At 36.8% G+C, this 21949-nt stretch overlaps 1 protein-coding gene across 1 annotated transcript in view; it reads right to left on the bottom strand.

Moving 5' to 3' along the window:
* Positions 1 to 21949, bottom strand: part of LOC126249059 (venom carboxylesterase-6-like) — a 216619-nt gene that overhangs the window by 51650 nt on the left and 143020 nt on the right. The window contains exon 6 of the mRNA XM_049950704.1: positions 8850 to 9015. Within this exon, the coding sequence (XP_049806661.1) occupies positions 8850 to 9015 (166 nt within the window). The remainder of the gene's footprint in view (positions 1 to 8849; positions 9016 to 21949) is intronic.

Genomic DNA, 21949 nt, shown 5'->3' with positions numbered 1-21949 from the left:
TGAGGATAATGTCTTATTCTTTGGCAATTTTAGTTTGTGCAGTTCTCCTTTTGATTTCTTATTTGCTCCTTCCATAGGTAGTGATAATGTTTCCCAAATAAGTAAATGCCTGTCAAATACATGTACTCAAACCCTGACTTTCCCTTACTTAAGACATATTGTTACCCCTGTTATAGACTCACTTATTTTTATTTTATATTATTTTCACATAAATTGTTGATCCATTTTATTTAATATCATTGAAATGTCTTCTTCATTTTCAGATAAAATAGCTTTGTCATCATCACATTTGTTCTTTTGCCATCTATTACTCATCTGTCTCTGTTTTCTGACTTTTTAAGTGCCTCCTCTACGTATAAATTAAAAATAATTGGTGATAGTGCCCATCCTTGCTGGACTCTTCCCCAGATCTGTGCTGCTTCTTATGTTGAACACAAGCATATCGTTTTAGAGGTTCTACATCAGTCATTTTTCTCTGTTACATATTGCTACTTTCTTCAGTAACTCAAGACTTTTTCCCTTATTATTACGCTACTTGTGGTTCTACAAAAGTTATGTATGTTGTTAAATAACTTTCTGTATAATTTCTGTAAATAATTTTAAAGGTAATATTTTGTCTCTATTTTCTCATTGTTTCTGGAAGCCAAATAGAGATTCTGTGAGGTGGCTTCATCTTTCTGTTGCAATTGGTTGAGAATAATGTTCGTTATTATTTTCAATCCACGTATGACTAAGCAAAGTATCTGATAATTTTTTTTACTTCTAGGCATTCACCCATTAGGGATGGGCATTATGAAGTTTCTCTCAACATCAGTGGGTAGTTTTCCCTTTTCATATAAGTTACACATAAGAGTATCAAACAGTGGAAACTCCAGGTAGAAATTGCAACAATGTAGGAAAAGAGAGATTGCTGCTTACCATAAAGAAGACTCATCAAATTGTGGACAGGCACAATTAAAAGACATTCACATATTGCAGATGGCCACAGCCTTCATCTGTAAGAGAAACACACACACGCACTGAGAAAGGGGAAGGGGAAGGGGAAGGGGAAGGGGAAGGGGAAGGGGAAGGGGAAGGGGAAGGTGAAGTGGAAGGGGAAGAGATAGTAGTGTATGGGTGGGAAGAGAGATGAATGCTGTCTGGTGCAGTGTGCAGGGACTAGACTGCCAACAGGCACAGCATCAGAAGGTTGTGGGGCAGGGTGGTGTGGAAGAAAGGATCGAAAAAGAAGAGGAGTGTGGAAAGATGGATGGGTATGTTGGTAGCGTGTTGCACATAAACATGGTGAGAGTCAAGAATGGGGAGAAGGTGGTAGGCCAGAAGGGGTAAAAACTGTAGGTTGAAGGGTGTGGAGACAGTGTGCACTTGTGAGCACAAGTGTGTGTGTGTGAGTCTCTGTGTCTAGAACTGGTAGAAAAACATATTTTTTTTGCAGATGTTTTTCAACCTTTTAGTTGCTTTAAATTCACTCACCTTACCATCTTGAACCTCCTTGCCATTGGTGGGGAGGCTTGTGTGCCTCAACAATACAGATAGCCGTACCGTAGGTGCAACCACAACGGAGGGGTATCTATTGAGAGGCCAGACAAACATGTGGTTCCTGAAGAGAGGCAGCAGCCCTTTCAGTAGTTGTAGGGGCAACAGTCTGGATGATTGACTGATCTGGCCTTGTAACACTAACCAAAACAGCCTTGCTGTGCTGGTACTGCGAACGGCTGAAAGCAAGGGGAAACTACAGCCGTAATTTTTCTCGAGGGTATGCAGCTTTACTGTATGGTTAAATGATGATGGCGTCCTCTTGGGTAAAATATTCTGGAGGTAAAATAGTCCCCCATTCGGATCTCCGGGCGGGGACTACTCAGGAGGATGTTGTTATCAGGAGAAAGAAAACTGGTGTTCTACGGATCGGAGCGTGAAATGTCAGATCCCTTAATCGGGCGGGTAGATTAGAAAATTTAAAAAGGGAAATGGATAGGTTAAAGTTAGATATAGTGGGAATTAGTGAAGTTCGGTGGCAGGAGGAACAAGACTTTTGGTCCGGTGATTACAGGGTTATAAATACAAAATCAAATAGGGATAATGCAGGAGTAGGTTTAATAATGAATAAAAAAATAGGAGTGCGGGTTAGCTACTACAAACAGCATAGTGAACGCATTATTGTGGCCAAGATAGACACAAAGCCAATGCCTACTACAATAGTACAAGTTTATATGCCAACTAGCTCTGCAGATGATGAAGAAATAGATGAAATGTATGACGAGATAAAAGAAATTATTCAGGTAGTGAAGGGAGACGAAAATTTAATAGTCATGGGTGACTGGAATTCGTCAGTAGGAAAAGGGAGAGAAGGAAACATAGTAGGTGAATATGGATTGGGGGGAAGAAATGAAAGAGGAAGCTGCCATGTAGAATTTTGCACAGAGCATAACTTAATCATAGCTAACACTTGGTTCAAGAATCATAAAAGAAGGTTGTATACCTGGTAGAATCCTGGAGATACTAAAAGGTATCAGATGGATTATATAATGGTAAGACAGAGATTTAGGAACCAGGTTTTAAATTGTAAGACATTTCCAGTGGCAGATGTGGATTCTGACCACAATCTATTGGTTATCAACTGCAGATTGAAACTGAAGAAACTGCAAAAAGGTGGGAATTTGAGGAGATGGGACCTGGATAAACTGAAAGAACCAGAGGTTGTACAGAATTTCAGGGAGAGCATAAGGGAACAATTGACAAGAATGGGAGAAAGAAATACAGTGGAAGAAGAATGGGTAGCTTTGAGGGATGAAGTAGTGAAGGCAGCAGACGATCAAGTAGGTAAAAAGACGAGGGCTAGTAGAAATCCTTGGGTAACAGAAGAAATAGTGAATTTTACTGATGAAAGGAGAAAATATAAAAATGCAGTAAATGAAGCAGGCAAAAATGAATACAAACGTCTCAAAAATGAGATCGACAGGAAGTGCAAAATGGCTAAGCAGGGATGGCTAGAGGACAAAAGTAAGGCTGTAGAGGCTTATCTCACTAGGGGTAAGATAGATACTGCCTACAGGAAAATTAAAGAGACCTTTGGAAAGAAGAGAACCACTTGTATGAATATCAAGAGCTCAGATGGCAACCCAGTTCTAAGCAAAGAAGGGAAAGCAGAAAGGTGGAAGGAGTATATAGAGGGTCTATACAAGGGCGATGTACTTGAGGACAATATTATGGAAATGGAAGAGGATGTAGATGAAGATGAAATGGGAGATATGATACTGCGTGAAGAGTTCGACAGAGTACTGAAAGACCTGAGTCGAAACAAAGCCCCGGGAGTAGACAACATTCCATTAGAACTACTGACAGCCTTGGAAGAGCCAGTCCTGACAAAACTCTACCATCTGGTGAGCAAGATGTATGAGACAGGTGAAATACCCTCAGACTTCAAGAAGAATATAATAATTCCAATTCCAAAGAAAGCAGGTGTTAACAGATGTGAAAATTACAACTATCAGTTTAATACGTCACGGCTGCAAAATACTAACGCGAATTCTTTACAGACAAATGGAAAAACTAGTAGAATCCAACCTCGGGGAAGATCAGTTTGGATTCCGTAGAAATATCGGAACACGTGAGGCAACACTGACCCTACGACTTATCTTACAAGCTAGATTAAGAAAAGGCAAACCTATGTTTCTAGCATTTGTAGACGTAGAGAAAGCTTTTGACAATGTTGACTGGAATACTCTCTTTCAAATTCTGAAGGTGGCAGGGGTAAAAAACTGGAAGCGAAAAGCTATTTACAATTTGTACAGAAACCAGATGGCAGTTATAAGTGTCGAGGGACATCAAAGGGAAGCACTGGTGGGGAAGGAAGTGAGAGAGGCTGGTAGCCTCTCCCCGATGTTATTCAATTTGAATATTGAGCAAGCAGTGAAGGAAACAAAAGAAAAATTTGGAGTAGGTATTAAAATCCATGGAGAAGGAATAAAAACTTTGAGGTTCGCCGATGACATTGTAATTCTGTCAGAGACAGCAAAGGAAAGGACTTGGAAGAGCAGTTGAACGGAATGGATAGTGTCTTGAAAGGAGGATGTAAGATGAACATCAACAAAAGCAAAACGAGGATAATGGAATGTAGTCGAATTAAGTCGGGTGATGCTGAGGGAATTAGATTAGGAAATGAGACACTTAAATTAGTAAAGGAATTTTGCTATTTGGGGAGCAAAATAACTGATGATGGTCAAAGTAAAGAGGATATAAAATGTAGACTGGCGATGGCAAGGAAAGCATCTCTGAAGAAGAGAAATTTGTTAACATCGAGTATAGATTTAAGTGTCAGGAAGTCATTTCTGAAAGTATTTGTATGGAGTGTAGCCATGAATGGAAGTGAAACATGGACGATAAATATTTGGACAAGAAGAGAATAGAATCTTTCAAAATGTGGTGCTACTGAAGAATGCTGAAGATTAGATGGGTAGATCACATAACTAATGAGGAAGTGTTGAATAGGATTGGGGAGAAAAGAAGTTTATGGCACAACTTGACTAGAAGAAGGGATTGGTTGGTAGGACGTGTTCTGAGGCATCAAGGGATCACCAGTTTAGTATTGGAGGGCAGCGCGGAGGGTAAAAATCTTAGAGTGAGACCAAGAGACGAATACACTAAGCGGATTCAGAGCGATGTAGGTTGCAGTAGATACTGGGAGATGAAGAAGCTTGCACAGGATACAGTAACGTGGAGAGCTGCATCAGACCAGTTTCAGGACTGAAGACCACAACAACAACAACCATCTTGACCCAAAAGAGTCCTAACATCATACCTAATAATCATAAGAACAAAATTGTTGGTACAAAAAGTTTTAAGTCATAGTTCAAAATCTGCAGTTGACTCACAGAAGTTACCCGCTGCCAAGCTGCTCCTTTCTACTGTCTGCAAACTTCATAAATTATAGTACGCTTTAATATGGAAAAGCACTCTCTGAATTAACTGAAATAGAACACTTTTTGGCATATTCCTTTTAATGAAATACGAGTTGCAAATAAATCATAGGTGCTACTTTACAGTTTGGAATTTCCAGATAGGAAACAAGGTAACCAAATGTTCATGTCATAATCAATGTTAACTCTTTCATGACTAAATTAATTAAAATTTCACATATTACTCTAAAAACTGGTTTTCTGCTTTTGGAATGGATGCTGAGGGAGGCCACATTTCTGTATTATTGCTGTTTATAGTTTTATAATTATTTTAAATGGGATATATGTGTCCCACTGAAATCGAGGAGGAATAAATAGTTCCCTAAATTTATTCCTTCTTGAGTCCAGAGAGAAATTTATGTTCCACTTAATTTTTTCTTTAACTAGGGATTCTGTAAAAAGAAGAAAGTAAGTACCATTATTATATCACATAAATTCCAAGACAATAAGCCAAGATAATAAGCGTTGTCAGCTGCTCACCAGCTGAAAGATATAAGATTCATCACAACAGAAACTGAGATGGTACAACCTCAGCTATAGCCTGCTCTGCATTCACAGCAGAACAGAGTATCTGACTGCAAATAATATACTGTCCAAGTCACAGTATGGGTTTCTTAAGGCTTCTGATATACAGAAAGCTATTTACACATACAGTGACAATGTAATTACTTCATTAGATAATAAGTTAGAGGCTACTGACATTTTCTGTGACCTGTCAAAAGCCTTTGACTGTATGAACCACAGCATTGTCTTAAGTAAATTAGAATATTATGGTCTTGCCGGCAATGCTGTGAAATGGTTGGAATCTTAACTAACTAACAGGAAACAAAGTGTCATTGCAAAATACCTGTGTAGTAAGCAGTCAGTCTTCAACTGGTTGGGAATGAATTACATGTGTTTTTTCTCAAGGTTCTATCTTGGGTCCACTGCTTTCTCTTGTATACAATAATGACATCTCATCTGTTACATTGCCAAATGCTAAGTTTGTCTTGTTTGTAAATGATACAAATATTGCAATAAGTAGCAAGTCGAGTACAGATTTACAAATAGTGCCAATCAAATTTTCACAGACATTAATAAATGGTTAAATGCAGTTCAGAACCTATAACAGATTTCCTTCCAGCATGTGTATAACATATGAAGACATGCGGATTGAAGAGGCTGACAGTGTTAAATTTGCGGGATTACAACTCAATAATAAAATCATTTGGGAAGGGAATAGCACAGAATCACTGAAGTGCCTAAATAAGTCTGTATTTGCAGTGAGAATGATGTCACATGTAGAAGATATAAATATAAAAAACTTACATAAATTTCTTACTTTCATTCTACGTATTATGTCATACAGGATCATATTCTGGGGTAACTCATCAAAAAGAGTAAAAGTTTTTGGCGTGAAAAAGTGTGTAAGAAGAATTATTTGTGGTGTAAAATCAAGCTGGCCAGAATGGCCGTGCAGTTCTAGGCGCTACAGTCTGGAACTGCATGACCGCTACGGCCGCAGGTTCGAATCCTGCCTTGGGCATGGATGTGTGTGATGTCCTTAGGTTAGTTAGGTTTAAGTAGTTCTAAGTTCTAGGGGACTGATGACCACAGCAGTTCAGTCCCACAGTGCTCAGAGCCATTTGAACCATTTTTGTAAATTCAAGAACGTCACAAGGAAACCTGTTCAAGGAACTTGGCATTCTAACCACTGCTTCTCAGTACATTTATTCCTTAATGCTTTTACACAGTAAATGAATAAATACAAAAAAAAATTTTGTATGTTAAACTAATGTAGTCTCATACAGAAGAAAATTTGTATATTATCTCTTGGTGTATAGTGTAACAACATTTTTTATTTAAGTATTCATCATTAACTGAGATATTAATTTGTGTTATTGTGTACAAAGGCAAAATTATATAAAAACTGTTAAAATTGACATAAAAATCCCAATATCTCTTGCACATTGTGCAGCTGAAGATGAAAATGGATCAATAAATGAAATCAAATGGAATGAATTTTGTTGCAAATAATATATCTCTATTTCCAGCCAATAGCTTAATTAAAAATATCAATACAAGGAATAAGAACAATCTACATAAAGACCTAAAATCACATCTTGGTCCAAAAAGTGGTTATATATTCAGGAACACACATTTTCAACAAATTTCCAACAACCATTACTAACTTGGTTTCAGATAAAGCAATGTTCAAAGAAAGTTTGAAAGAGTTTTTGATAGGAAACTTCTTTTACTCTACAGATGAATATCTTAACAGGAACTATTAGACCAGCTTAAGCAAAAATGTCTGTTAGATTTCAGTTTAGACATCTCTTGGTCACAACAGTCAATATTAGGTATTTTGTGCATGATAAAGTTATTAAAAATGCAGAACAATATTTCATTCTGACAGTGTAGTAATTCTGTAAACAGTAGCAATTCCAGTTAACTGTAATGTATTCACCTATTTTGATAATCTCCTGACAAATGATCAGAGTATTAGATATTGTATTCAAATGTTTTATGTTTTTATGTTATCACAAATCACCACAAGTTTTTAGAGTTTTCTGTTTCATATATGAATAAAATACATTAATGTAAAAATTTTGACACAACTATGAACAAAAGGCACTATCAGAAATTCTCTACACACACACAGGTCATAAGGCAAACCCACTTAACAAATTTAAAAGTGTTCTACCAAAATAGGTGCACAAATATAAGTATTTCTCGCAAACAGAGTAAAAAAAAGCAATAAATACCTTTATTGAGTTTAGCTATTGCAGTAATGTAAAAAAATTACACAAAACTGTCAGAACACAAGGCACTGAGCATGCAACTAAAACAATTAAGCAATATCTCATGAATTAGGTGCCACACAATGAGCCTGTTGGTTCCAAACAGTTGATACATTCAATGCTAGATTGCAGTACCAAACAGATGTGGGACTTTTGTATCCCTGTGAACTTAGAGAGATAAATTTCTGTGTGGGACACATGTCCCCCTGGTCAGAAAATGTGAAAACATGGTATTAAGTTATATGTGTTTGTATTATTTAATGTTGTGTGCCTGATCTTTATCATGGTTTCCAGATTTATAAGTGTCAATTGTTATTAATTAAGTTAAGAAAAATTTAAATGATTTAATCTCCTTGATTTTCACTAAATAATTAAAGAAATTGCTTTTTCACATGGCTTCTCAGGGGATCAGTCAATTTCATACCTTATACTGCCTGATTCTCAAGCTTTCTGAATTCATTACGGACTCCAGTTACTCTTAGAAAAAAAAAATAAAACTATGGCTGGCCTTCACAACAGAAATTACTATTAGGCTTAATACTGCAGTACCAGTTAAATCTGTACAAATACAAGTAACTGGAAAGTATGTCTCTGAAACAAAGTAAATATCTCCATATTCACAGTGTGAAGAAAAATAATTTTTGATGCAAATTAGCATAAAAATAGCATTTACTTGGGTATAGCTAAATGAGAAAACCAAAATAGCAAAAGAGTCACCGAGCGAGGTGGCGCAGTGGTTAGCACACTGGACTCGCATTCGGGAGGACGACGGTTCAATCCCGTCTCCGGCCATCCTGATTTAGGTTTTCCGTGATTTCCCTAAATCATTTCAGGCAAATGCCGGGATGGTTCCTTTGAAAAGGCACGGCCGATTTCCTTCCCAATCCTTCCCTAACCCGAGCTTGCGCTCCGTCTCTAATGACCTCGTTGTCGACGGGACGTTAAACACTAACCACCACCACCAGCAAAAGAGTCAAATTAAATTTTAATATTTTGGTATTATTAGATTCTAATATTGTTAATTTATTAATTATATTTTGTAATTCAACTTAAATTATTATGAATTGATGGCTTCATTTGTTTCACTCTGTTAACTATGTGAAATGAACATTACCTGCTGCAGGGTAGAGCCCTTCTTCAGTAGTGACACTTGTCAGCCAAGGCAAGTCTTGTACAGCACCTTCAGTTATTAAGTGTGCTGGATGTTTACTCAAGAATGGCTTTTTCCCTGCAATTTCCACTGTTGGTCCAAAGGGAGTGAATGGGTTGTATCGCCACACCTATCAAAAGCAGATTACTGTAACAATTTTTGCTAGTCTAACCACTCATGGAAGATGCAGTTCAGCGCAACAGTTATAAAGAGAAGGAATTTCATTGATGATTGGTATCTGAATGATGTTTCTTATTTTGTCATGTTACTGCATTTTCTGAGGCCCTCAACTCATACATACATTCAAACGTGGTCTTTTGGAAATCCCATAATAAAGCACACCCTGGAGGGATGTGTGTAATATACCTCAACATAATACAAGAAGAAGGAGTTGTAATTTTTCCTTTTGTTTTTATGATAAACTTTCTTATCCTATAACAGCTTATCAAGAATTGTACAGAATAATGATAACCAAGAACATAATATCTGTGAAGTAGAAAATGGAAGTTGAAGTAAACTACTCCCCCTGTCTCTCTCTCTCTCTCTCTTTTTTTTTTTTTTTAGCTTCTGCACGTAACAGTGCTCTGTAATAAAAGTGCTTATGTGGAAAATATAATTGCCAACATTGTTAAAAGCAAAAGTTTCTTACTTATTTCTCTGTGAAACTATGAGGAAAAATTATTGGCGTACAAAATTCGCCGCCCAGTAGAATACAAAATCCTGCCCTATCACTGAATCTAGGCTACACAGAAACAATATAAGACATGTTGAGCAAACCACAATTAACTGACAGGAACTGAAATATGATAAACTGTCAAGGTAAAAGCTGATCTTCACTATTTTCAAAGCAATAGGCACCAACATTTGTCGAGAAAAGACAGATATCTAAATGGTAACACTGTATTACAAAAGGATTTGTAAAACTTTTACATAATGTTTCTATTGTTATTAACAATATTTCATATATTTTCCTAATTCATTCGACAGGTAACCTGAAAGGGACTGTGCCTATGGAATGTTGTAAGTACTATTGTTCATACTATTGTGCAGAAGTCGAACTCTAAGCTACCAGTAGTATATAATTCTCAGAAAAATCATTTAGTACTGTTTCTTGTCTGAACATGTCCACCACTTGCAAAACTTTATTTATCCCACTCAAATGTTGGATTATTGAAGTCCTCTGGAATGATGAGGAGATTTGTAGTAGTGAGATAGGATTCTCTCCAAAGGTTTTAGTTACTTATGGAGCTCCAAAGGTTTTTGTTACTTATGGAGGTAAGTCTAGTCATCATTATAAGGGTGCAGTGATAAATGTATGCAATCCTTGATACTGAAACTTGCCTAAACAATTCTGCATGGAGCCTCAATTTCTATTTCAGTAGAGCTGAGTTTTTTGTCTACTATGAGTATGTGATATCCATTTTCCTTTTGAATATATACTTAGATTTACTCCAAAAATATCACTACTGTCAATTTTGGGTTTTAGCTAGCTGTAAGTACTTGGTATTATATGGGTTTCACTACTTTTTAAGAGCGATTTAAATTCTGTCATTTTGTTTTTAATGCTTCAGCAGTCTATACCGAATGTTATAATATTTTTTGTGTGATCAGAGAGTGTGAATGGCAGGAGGGAGGGGAGCAGACAACTCGTTTGGATCTTACATTAATACTTAAGGGTCTCCATCTGGATCATATGAGAACTGCTTTGTTGCCCTTTTTACTTTGCTAATCATTGTTGCTGCAACTGTCTGTTTGTTTCTGTTAGATTAAAATATTTCAATTCTAAATGGGACTCTAAGCTACTAGTAGTATGTAGTTCTCAGGAAAAGCATTTAGTACTGTTTCATATCTGGACAATACCACCACTTACAAAACTTTAAGTGTCCCACTCAAATGCTGGATGGTTGAAGTCTGCTTGAATGATGGGAAGATTCGTAGTAGTGGGGTAGGATTTTCTCTAAAGGTTTCTGTTACATCTTGAGGTGAGTCTAGTCATCATCATAAGTGTGCACTCATAAATGTATGCCACCCTTGATACTGAAACTTGCATAAACAATTTTGCATGGAGCCTCAATTTCTCAAGTTTTTTGTCTATTGTGAGTATGTGACCTCAATTTCCCTTCTGATACATACTTACATTTACTCCAAAACTATCACTGCTGTCAATTTCAAGTTTTAGCCAGCTTTACATACTTGGTATTATATGGGTTCCACTACTTTCTAGGGGTGATTCAAACACTGTCATTTTGTTTTTAATGCTTCAGCAGATGATAACTAAAGTTATAATACTTTTTTATGTGTTTGGAGAAAGAGGGTTGGTGGGAGGGGGGGCATACACATTATTTGGATCTTACATTAATGCTTCAGGCTCTCACTCAGCTATCATTCATTATCTGGATCATATGGAGATATGCAAACTGACTAAACCAGAGGTTGTACAGAGTTTCAGGGAGAGCACAAGGGAACAATTGACAGAAATGGGGGAAAGAAATACAGTAGAAGAAGAATGGGTAGCTTTGAGGGATGAAGTAGTGAAGGCAGCCGAGGATCAAGTAGGTAAAAAGACAAGGGCTAGTAGAAATCCTTGGGTGACAGAAGAAATACTGAATTTAATTGATGAAAGGAGAAAGTATAAAAATGCAGTAAATGAAGCAGGCAAAAGGGAATACAAACGTCTCAAAAATAAGGTCGACAGGAAGTGCAAAATGGCTAAGCAGGGATGGCTATAGGACAAATGTAAGCCTGTAGAGGCTTATCTCATTAGGCGTAAGATAGATACAGCCTACAGGAAAATTAAAGAGACATTTGGAGAGAAGAGAACCACTTGTATGAATATCAAGAGCTCAGATGGAAACCTAGTTCTAAGCAAAGAAGGGAAAGCAGAAAGGTGGAAGGAGTATATAGAGGGTCTATACAAAGACGATGTACTTGAGGACAATATTATGGAAATGGAAGAGGATGTAGATGAAGATGAAATGGGAGATACGATACTGCGTGAAGAGTTTGACAGAGCACTGAAATACCTGAGTCGAAACAAGGCCCCGGGAGTAGACAACATTCCATTAGAACTACTGACAGCCTTGGGAGAGCCAGTCATGACAAACCTCTACCATCTGGTGAGCAAGATGCATGAAACAGGCGAAATACCCTCATACTTCAAGAAGAATATAATAATTCCAATCCCAAAGAAAGCAGGTGTTGACAAATGTGAAAATTACCGAACTATCAGTTTAATAAGTCACGGATGCAAAATACTAATGCGAATTCTTTACAGACGAATGGAAAAACTAGTAGAAGCTGACCTCGGGGAAGCTCAGTTTGGATTCCGTAGAAATGTTGGGACATGTGAGGCAATACTGACCCTATGACTTATCTTAGAAGCTAGATTAAGAAAAGGCAAACCTACGTTTCTAGCATTTGTAGACTTAGAGAAAGCTTTTGGCAATGTTGACTGGAATATGCTCTTTCAAATTCTGAAGGTGGCAGGGGTAAAGTACAGGGAGGGAAAGGCTATTTACAATTTGTACAGAAACCAGATGGCAGTTATAAGAGTCGAGGGACACGAAAGGGAAGCAGTGGTTGGGAAGGGAGTGAGACAGGGTTGTAGTCTCTCCCCGATGTTATTCAATGTGTATATTGAGCAAGCAGTGAAGGAAATAAAAGAAAAATTTGTGGTAGGTATTAAAATCCATGGAGAAGAAATAAAAACTTTGAGGTTCGCCGATGACATTGTAATTCTGTCAGAGACAGCAAAGGACTTGGAAGAGCAGTTGAATGGAATGGATAGTGTCTTGAAAGGAGGCTATAAGATGAACATCAACAAAAGCAAAACGAGGATAATGGAATGTAGTCGAATTAAATTGGGTGATGCTGAGGGAATTAGATTAGGAAATGAAACACTTAAAGTAGTAAAGGAATTTTGCTATTTGGGTAGCAAAATAACTGATGACGGTCGAAGTCGAGAGGATATAAAATGTAGACTGGCAATGGCAAGGAAAGCATCTCTGAAGAAGAGAAATTTGTTAACATCGAGTATAGATTTAAGTGTCAGGAAGTCATTTCTGAAAGTATTTGTATGGAGTGTAGCCATGTATGGAAGTGAAACATGGACGATAAACAGTTTGGACAAGAAGAGAATAGAAGCTTTTGAAATGTGGTGCTACAGAAGAATTCTGAAGATTAGATGGGTAGATCACTTAACTAATGAGGAAGTATTGAATAGGATTGGGGAGAAGAGAAGTTTGTGGCACAACTTGACTAGAAGAAGGGATCGGTCGGTAGACATGTGTTGAGGCATCAAGGGATCACCAATTTAGTATTGGAGGGCAGCGTGGAGGGTAAAAATCATAGAGAGAGACCAAGAGATGAATACACTAAGCAGATTCAGAAGGATGTAGGTTGCAGAAGTTACTGGGAGATGAAGAAGCTTGCACAGGATAGAGTAGCATGGAGAGCTGCATCAAACCAGTCTCAGGACTGAAGACCACAACAACAACATGGAGATATGCTTTGTTGACCTTTTTACTTTGCTAACCATTGTTGCTATAACTGTTTTGCAGTCACTGACACAAATTTCAATTTGAACATCTTCAAAAATAACACGTCTATTTGTTTCTGTTAAACTAAAATATTTGTAATCTGAGTGGAATTCTCAGAAAAAGCACTGTTTCATGCCTGGACATGTCCACCACTGGCAGAACTTTGTTTATCCCACTCAAATGTTGGATTATTGAAGTCCTCTTGAATGATGAGAACATTTATAGCAACGAGATAGGATTTTATCTAAAGGTTTCAATTACTTTTGGAGGTAAGTCTAGTCACAATTATAAGGGTGCAGTAATAAATGTATGCCACCCTTGATAATGAAACTTGCCTAAACAGTTTTGCATGGAGCCTCAATTTCTATTTCAGTAGTAGAACTTAGTTTTTTGTCTATTGTCAGCATGTGACCTCCATTTCCCTTTTGAATATATACTTAGATTTACTCCAAAAATATCACTACTGTCAATTCTGGGTTTTAGCCAGCTTCACATACTTGGTATTATACTGATTCCACTACTTTTTAGGAGTGATTCAAATCCTGTTATTTTGTTTTTAATGCATCAGCAGTTGATAACTAAAGTGCTGAGGGTGTGCATGGGAGGGGGGAAGGGAGCAGGCAACTCATTCGGATCTTACATTAGTACTTCAGGATCCCAAATATCTATCATTATCTGGATCATATGCAAAGCTACTTAACCTAAAAATCCCATGTATGCTTCCCGCAAACAGTCAGCTACCTTGGTAGCAGACTATAATAAGTAGTGCATCCCTGACCCGTTTATCAATAATCTATAATGGTGTGCATTTAGGACACTGCAGCTTGTCACAGAAACTTTACAATCTTTGGTCCAAGGATTCCAGTCAATGCATGGGATCACTATCAATGCAGGGAAACACTTGAAATTGTGTACTTCATTGAAATTCCATGTGCTAGGCTGGACGTTTCAGCCGTTCTTACCATGCATTGAAAGGATCCAAGTTTTGACTTTGTGATAGATCTTACTTTGGTTTAGCCATAAAGTATATGTCTTGTAATAAATACTGAAACACTGTGCAGGGCAAATACAAAATAAGAAAAGTCTGTGCCAAAAGAGATATGCATGAAAAGAAAAATGAACATGTATCTCTATTCTTATGTTTCCTTAAGTTTATGTCAGATTTTTCACTCTTCATCTATCTGTCTCTTTTCGTCGGTGATTCTGGGTGGACGTATTGCATGTATATCAGACAACAATATGTATTTGTGTAGAAATTTTTCAACATATCTTCTGGAAAGGGAGGCAGTTTCTTTCATTTTTTAATTGTTTCAGCCTTTTTATTTATCTCTTGTTCCGGTAATCCATGTTGTGACAGTATCACAGGATATGGAACGTGTCAATTTTACAAGCTTTTGGCCAGAATTTATGGTAATACATAAAACAAAACAAAAACAGTAAACAGCAACTTAGGTCACACTACAAAAAAAAAATACATTTTAGAAATAGATAGAGATTACAAAACAAAAAACAGTAAACAGTAACTTAGGTCCCACTACAAAAATACATTTTAGGGAGAGATAAAGATTACAAAATAATAAGTGTTACAGAGAAATAAATATTGCAAAATATATGTTTACAATAAAAATATTCGGTATTACAAATACAAATTTGGGCATACATTTGCAATTTACAAAACAAGAGATGTTAAACACTGTAGTTCAGGAACTCTTCTAATGTATAAAATGATCCTTGCAATAGGAACTGCCTTAAGGTTTTTTAAACAGGAGATCATCATCTACCAAGCACTTAATTCTTGAAGGGAGGGCATTAAAAATCTTACAGCCACTGAAATGGACTCCTTTCTGCACCATACTTAGATTTGGCTGTTCATAGTGGATATCATGTTTCCTTCTAGTATTGTGACTGTGATATGCACTATTCAGTTTAAAGATGGATTTTTCTTTTCTTATGAAGCACATCAATGAGAATATATATTGCGCAGTGGATGTAAGTATTTCAAGCTTCTTAAAAAGATTCCTGCATGTGGCTCTAGGATGGACTCCACACATGATCCTTATGGCTCTTTTTTGTACACACAGTACTTTTTTAGCCAGTGGCTAATTTCCCCAAAATATAATTCCAAATTCCATAATTGCATGAAAGTAACCATAATACGCTGACTTCATGGTTTCCATATTTCTATAAGAAGAAATAATGCGCAATGCATATGTTGCTAAACTTAGTCTTTTGCAAAGATCCACGATGTGGTTGGACCAATTCAGTTTGCTATCAATATGCAAGCCTAGGTATTTTGAGGAATCTACCCTGGTTATTGTCTGCTCACCTACCTTTACAAATATTTCCTCATCTTTGGATGTTTTGTGGAACTGAATGTAGTTTGTTTTACAGTAATTTAGAATAAGACCATTAATGGTGAACCAGTTCACCGTTTCATTTAAAACCTTATTTGCCGTTACCTCAAGCTTATCTTCCGAATTATCAATAAGTAGTGTAGTGTCATCCGCAAAAATGGTGAATCTACAATATTCCGTATAGAGAGGAAGATCATTTATAAATATAATAAAAAGTAGGGGGCCCAGAGCTGAGCCCTGCGGCACTCCACATGTAATGGTACCCCATTCTGAAGATATTGGGACACCATCTTGACTATCTACTACAACTTTTTGTTTTCTGTTTGACAGATATGAGTCGAGCCATTTCCCTGCTGCACCACTTATACCGAGATGTGCAGCTTTTTGTAAAAGAATTTGGTGATTTACACAGTCAAATGCTTTTGTTAGGTCACAAAATATGCCAATCACTTTCAGTTTTTTGTTGATAGATTCCAAGAGTTTGCCAGTAAATGCAAATATTGCATCTTCTGTTGACAAACCCTTCTGAAATCCAAACTGACTTTTGCTGAAGCTATTGTGTTCACTGAGATGCTTAACTATCCTGGCATGCATTAGTTTCTCTAAAACTTTTGAAAAGCTTGTCAGTAGTGATATTGGCCTATAGTTAGCAGTATCCGTCTTATCCCCCTTCTTATACAGCGGTTTTACAACTGCATACTTAATCCTCTCAGGAACTATTCCTTGCTTAAGTGACGCATCAAAAATGTGGCAAAGGACTTTACTTACATGGCTGGAGCAGTATTTTAATAATTTGTTAGAAATGTTGTCAATTCCAGCAGAGTTTTTACTTTTCAGGGATTTAATAACTCTTTCAATTTCTTGAACAGTGACTGTTTTTACCTTCATGTGTTGCACTAAACCAGGTACTCTAGCTTTCAAAAGATTGATGGCTTGCTTCATGGACCCTTGTAAATCTATTTTTTCTGTTACTGTTAAAAAATTGTAGTTGAATGTGTCTGCAACTGTTTTTGGATCGCTAACAAGATTACCCTCACATTTTATTTGGGTATTTTCACTACAAACTGCATTTTTCCCCGTTTCCTTCTTTACAAATTTCCAGATAGTTTTTACTTTATGGCTCGAGTTGTCAATTTCTGCCTTCAAGCACATGTTCTTTGCTGCCTGAATTGTCTTATTCAGAACTTTATTGTAGATTTTATAGTGTGTAATCCTACTGTTATCATTTGAACTCCTGGCTGCAGCATATAGTTCTCTTCTTGTTTTACAAGAGATTTTGATGCCTTTAGTAATCCAAGGCTTGTTTCCAGATTTGAACAGGTTTTCTCTCACTGATTTTTTAGGAAATGCTTCTTCAAAAAGGCTTGTAACTTCATTGATAAATATATTAAATTTTGAATTAACATCAACTATAGCATATACAGGAGACCAGTCCACAGTCGTCTGAAAACGATACCTGGATACATTGTAGTCTGCGGACTTGGAACATATGACAACATTATTTATGATTGTATTACACTGAATTCTTTATCATGGAGATGGATGCTGTGTCTTCTTCTCCAAGAAAGAAGAGGTAGATATCACTCTGTTCAAAGTACAGTTAATATATTGATCAATTTAGACTGTTACTGTGGCAATCATGGCTAGAAACTGTGAAGGCCTGAACTTAGATGTGTGAATTGCTGCTGGTGAAAGTATCCATCAGCCACACACCTTGAAATAATCCACATTATTCTCACCTCCTTACAGCACCAGTGCTTAGATTTTAAGTATAACTTAGAGACCAGATGACAAGAATTCTACAGCTGGTTGCACTCTGCTCCTTCAATGGCTCCTAGAACAGCCTCTATGTTGAATGAAGCTTCCAAGAATACACACTGAATACATAAGTTCACACTTCTTATCCCTTGCTTCTTTCTTCCTAAAAATACTATTACTCATCAAACAAACTTCTGATGGTTAACAGACATATTTCTTTTAGTGCCTGCTTCTCCCTGTTTTGCAATACAATAGGTTTCCCAACAAGTGAAAGGTATTGCTCTGGTTCAGTTTGAATGAAAGACTGCACCTCATCGTTCTTGGTTACAGGGATGATTATCATACTCGAAGTTCTTCCTGGTCCCTACTTCTGTACTGGGCCTCTAAATCTACCACTGCCACTGCCATTTCTAGCATAGAGTGAACAGCACAAGTTACTGACCTCTGGGACCTCTGGGTCCTTTGAACTTGTCAACAGCCTATCGGCAACACCCCCTTCCCCCACTTGAATCCACTGATGAAAGCAGTGCCCTCCACAATGCTTGTCCTTACACAATTGCACAAGTCAACATCATCTGTGTGAATGGGTTGACTGTATGTGACATAAAAGTGTGTAGATAGAGAAGTGATTCAATGCAGAATAATCATTAGTTTCAAGTGCAGTGCCACCAGCGACATACGTGCTTACTCTCTTCCTCTCTTCTCTTTTTTGTTTTCCTGATGTTAGCTCTGTGTAAAACTCATCTGAAGGTATTTTGCAATTTTTTTCATATAAGTACTTATTTGCAAGTCTGTGCCATTTCCCTTTTCTTTATGATTTCATTTGCTGCATTTGAAGTTTTCTATTTAGTTATTTATATTGTATGATGTTTATATGGTCTGTGTACAGTCATTTTTATACAAAGATACTGGGCTTGGAAGTATTTTTCTATTAGAATTAGTAGACTGCTGATCAACAGGGATCCAATATTAAGGATTAGTTTTCAACATTTTTGAATATTCTCTTCAACCTGACATGTAAAGGCTTGAGTCTTGTGAGCAGGGCATTTTAAGATCAGGTACATGCTGAGGATATTGTGCAGTTGGGTGGCATTATGATTACCTATATATTTGTATATGTGTGGGACATTCAATAACTTATTCTGAAATTCTGTGTTTTCATGGCAGACACAGATATTTTTCATGTCTGCTCTATCATTTGCATCAAATGGGTTTGTAAAAGATTAGATAGTTATTTCTCCAAATGAGTCAACATCTGTTGATGTAGCATCAAAGAACTGGCTTCTTTTGATATCTACAGCTACATATCTACTCTGCCAGCCACCATATGGTGCACAGCAGAGAGTACACATGCCAGTAGTAGTCATTTCCTTTCCTACTCCACTCATGAATAGAGCGACAGAAAAACTGCTGCCTGTATGTCTCTGTGTTAGTTCTAATTTCTCTTATCTTATCTTAATCATTCTTCAGTCTGCTTCAAATGCTGGTTCTCTAAATTTTTCTCATTAGTAATCCTAGTTTGCAGAGACTGCAACTTTACATAAAACAGTTTGTTTTCATTTGAACATTCTCTGTTGTGAATTAATAATTATTGTTGTAAAATATTTTCTCTTTAGATTGAAAATAATTATTCCTTGCAGACACTGTACTTTACAATTTTTTATTCTTTTTTTGGAAATTTTGCACTTAATATTTTATATTGTCATAAAAATCCCACATTATGTTTTCTTAATTTGATAAGGGGCTGCTATTCTCAAGACTTGCTTTAGTGGATGTAATAATAATTATTATTAGTTTATATTGCTTCAGTGTATACATTTGTTGTTATTGCTATTATTGACAATATTATGAAAAGGAAAGTTGCTACTCGCCATATAGCGGAGATGCTGAGTCGCAGATAGGCACAACAAAAAGCCTGTTACAAATAAATAAATAAAGTTTTTGGCCATTAAGGCCTTCATCAACAATTGATGTAGACACACACACACACACACACACACACACACACACACACACACACACACACAAATTCAACTCACACACATGACCGCAGTCTCAGGCAACTGAAACCACACTTCAGTGTGACAGTCTTTTTGTTGTGCCTATCTGCAACTCAGCGTCTCTGCTATATGGGGAGTAGCAACTTTCCTTTTCATAATATTGTTACATTCCATCCTGGATTTTCCATTGTTTGATTGTTGCTATTATTTCTTTTATCCACAGACTGGTAATATTTCACAAGTATCTGAGTTTTTAATGAGCATCTGCACACTGGTACAAGTGAAAGGTTACACCTACTGGCTATAATGAGCGAAACTGGAACACTTTTTAGTATTACTATGCTTATCTTGTCTTGACTGACTCTTGAGGAGACCAACTTCCATTTTGGCATACCCTGTTGCACGGACTTGTCATCCTTCACTTTAAATTTATATTTATGTGAGAATTAACTTGTGTTTCAGCATGACCATGAGTGTAGGTAGAATTAAGGTTTTTACTGTACATAGGATTGAAAGAAAATTGTGTTGGTTTATAATTCTTATAAAAAGAATTATAGTATCCATTACAAACATTAAGTCAGTTTTCAAATGAGTACTTGATCATTTGCACATCAATGTCTGCATTTTGAAGAAAACCTATGGTATAAATTGTCAATATGGAAGAAGGGAGATTTCTTCTATCCTTGGTAGATGTACAGGTTTGTGTATGCTGCTCACTTTGTCAACATGCCTAATAGGATCATTTCAAGTTTAAAATGTGAGCACAATGTCACTTTAGAGCAACAAGGTTTGTCAAAGTGGGATGCTGCCCACCCAATTAGCATGACGACAGCTAAGTGATTTGAACATCCTACTTCTCTTGTGAGATACAAAATACTGAAATCTGCTCCATTGTTGTTACCTGGTCAACAACACCAACTGATAACCACTAACTACAAATTATGGTTCATAGGTACCCTGAAGAGAATACAGGATAACTATGTACTGCCTTTTTTGAGCAACCTGTGGCAGTTGTAAGTGTGGGGGAAGTGGGGAAGGGGGGGGGGGGGATGAAAGAGTGGGAGGGAGTGTCGAGGGAATCTCAGGCGGTACACAACTATCTTCACACATTCAATGTAGTCTCTAGGTGTCCATTATGAAAAATAGATAAAACCCTCACAGCACCATGCTATGTAAAGAAGGTGGGTAAGGGAACATCTGAAATGGAATCTGGATCAGTGTCACTGAATTCTGTTCATGAGTGTAGGATTTGTCCAATGTGTGATTACAGAAGAATGAGGAGGTGGTCAGTTACTAATGAATGTCTCCACTATGCAGTCCCATAGGTTCAGCAGGGATGTGGGTCAATCATGTTATGGGTCATGGATATTTAAAAATGTCAGATGCCTCTCATTGGTAATAAAGGTAATTAATTATGGAGACAGGACCCTACAATTTCAGCAATTGCTTCAATATTCAAGACGCCATTCCATAAACACTCCATGGCCATCTTGTAAACATATTCTTTCAGCTAGCAGTACTCAAATTAATGGAATTGTTTGTTGCATCTGCTGAGATGGATTCAACTGAGCATGCTTGGGATCACTTGAAATGTACAGTGTGCTGTTGCAGGAACCATCTCACATACTGGATAACCTTGTGAGAGCTGCTGTTGAGAGTGGGAGAGATTTGAGTAGCAACGTTTTGATCACTCTTAGGATCAAGAAAAGTCCAAGAGTCTTACAGTGCATGGGGTAAAGGAACATGTTATCCAGTGACAGATTCTGATTTCACAGATATGCAAAGCTATGCATATTTCAACAGATTAACTGCCTCTTTGTTCTTCTTTTGCTTTTATTTCACAAGGGGGTTTTTCAGGTTCATAAGGCTATTATTTAATTCTCTGCTTCCCTTGAATGTAAACCTACACATGTTCACATATATGCAAGTGCTGCGAAACTAATTTTAGCAGCTGATTCTTGATTTATACAATATTAGTTTTTAATTAATATTACAACAGATTCATTAAAGATTTTACTTTTAATTTAGACGTTGTATTTATATTCATTAAAAAACTTGTAGATAAACTGATTTTGTTTTTATACTATAGACATTAAATTCCTTTCCCCATCTGATGTAGACTGGGATAAATACAAAACTAAGCAATGTAAAGTGACTGACTATAAAAGATAAAATGATATGCAACCTGTATTTTGACTTTACTTATTCGAACAAGGGTATTTATCATTATGTTAAAAACTAAGCAGTAATGTCATTAATACAATACAGTGGTCTGTAGAAAGTAAAATTGGAGAATTTTTCATGTTTCCAAGTCATGGGAGAAGCACCAGCTTTTCATCATTAGCGATGACTTTATTTATATTTGTAACACCTCCTAGTACTATATGGATGATTATTCCAACTTGGACTATATC

This window comes from Schistocerca nitens, chromosome 1 (genome assembly GCF_023898315.1).
Source record: "Schistocerca nitens isolate TAMUIC-IGC-003100 chromosome 1, iqSchNite1.1, whole genome shotgun sequence".
In the NCBI taxonomy this organism is placed as follows: Eukaryota; Metazoa; Arthropoda; class Insecta; order Orthoptera; family Acrididae; genus Schistocerca; species Schistocerca nitens.
Note: the sequence above shows the minus strand (reverse complement) of the source record. Positions and strands in the feature narration are given on the sequence as shown.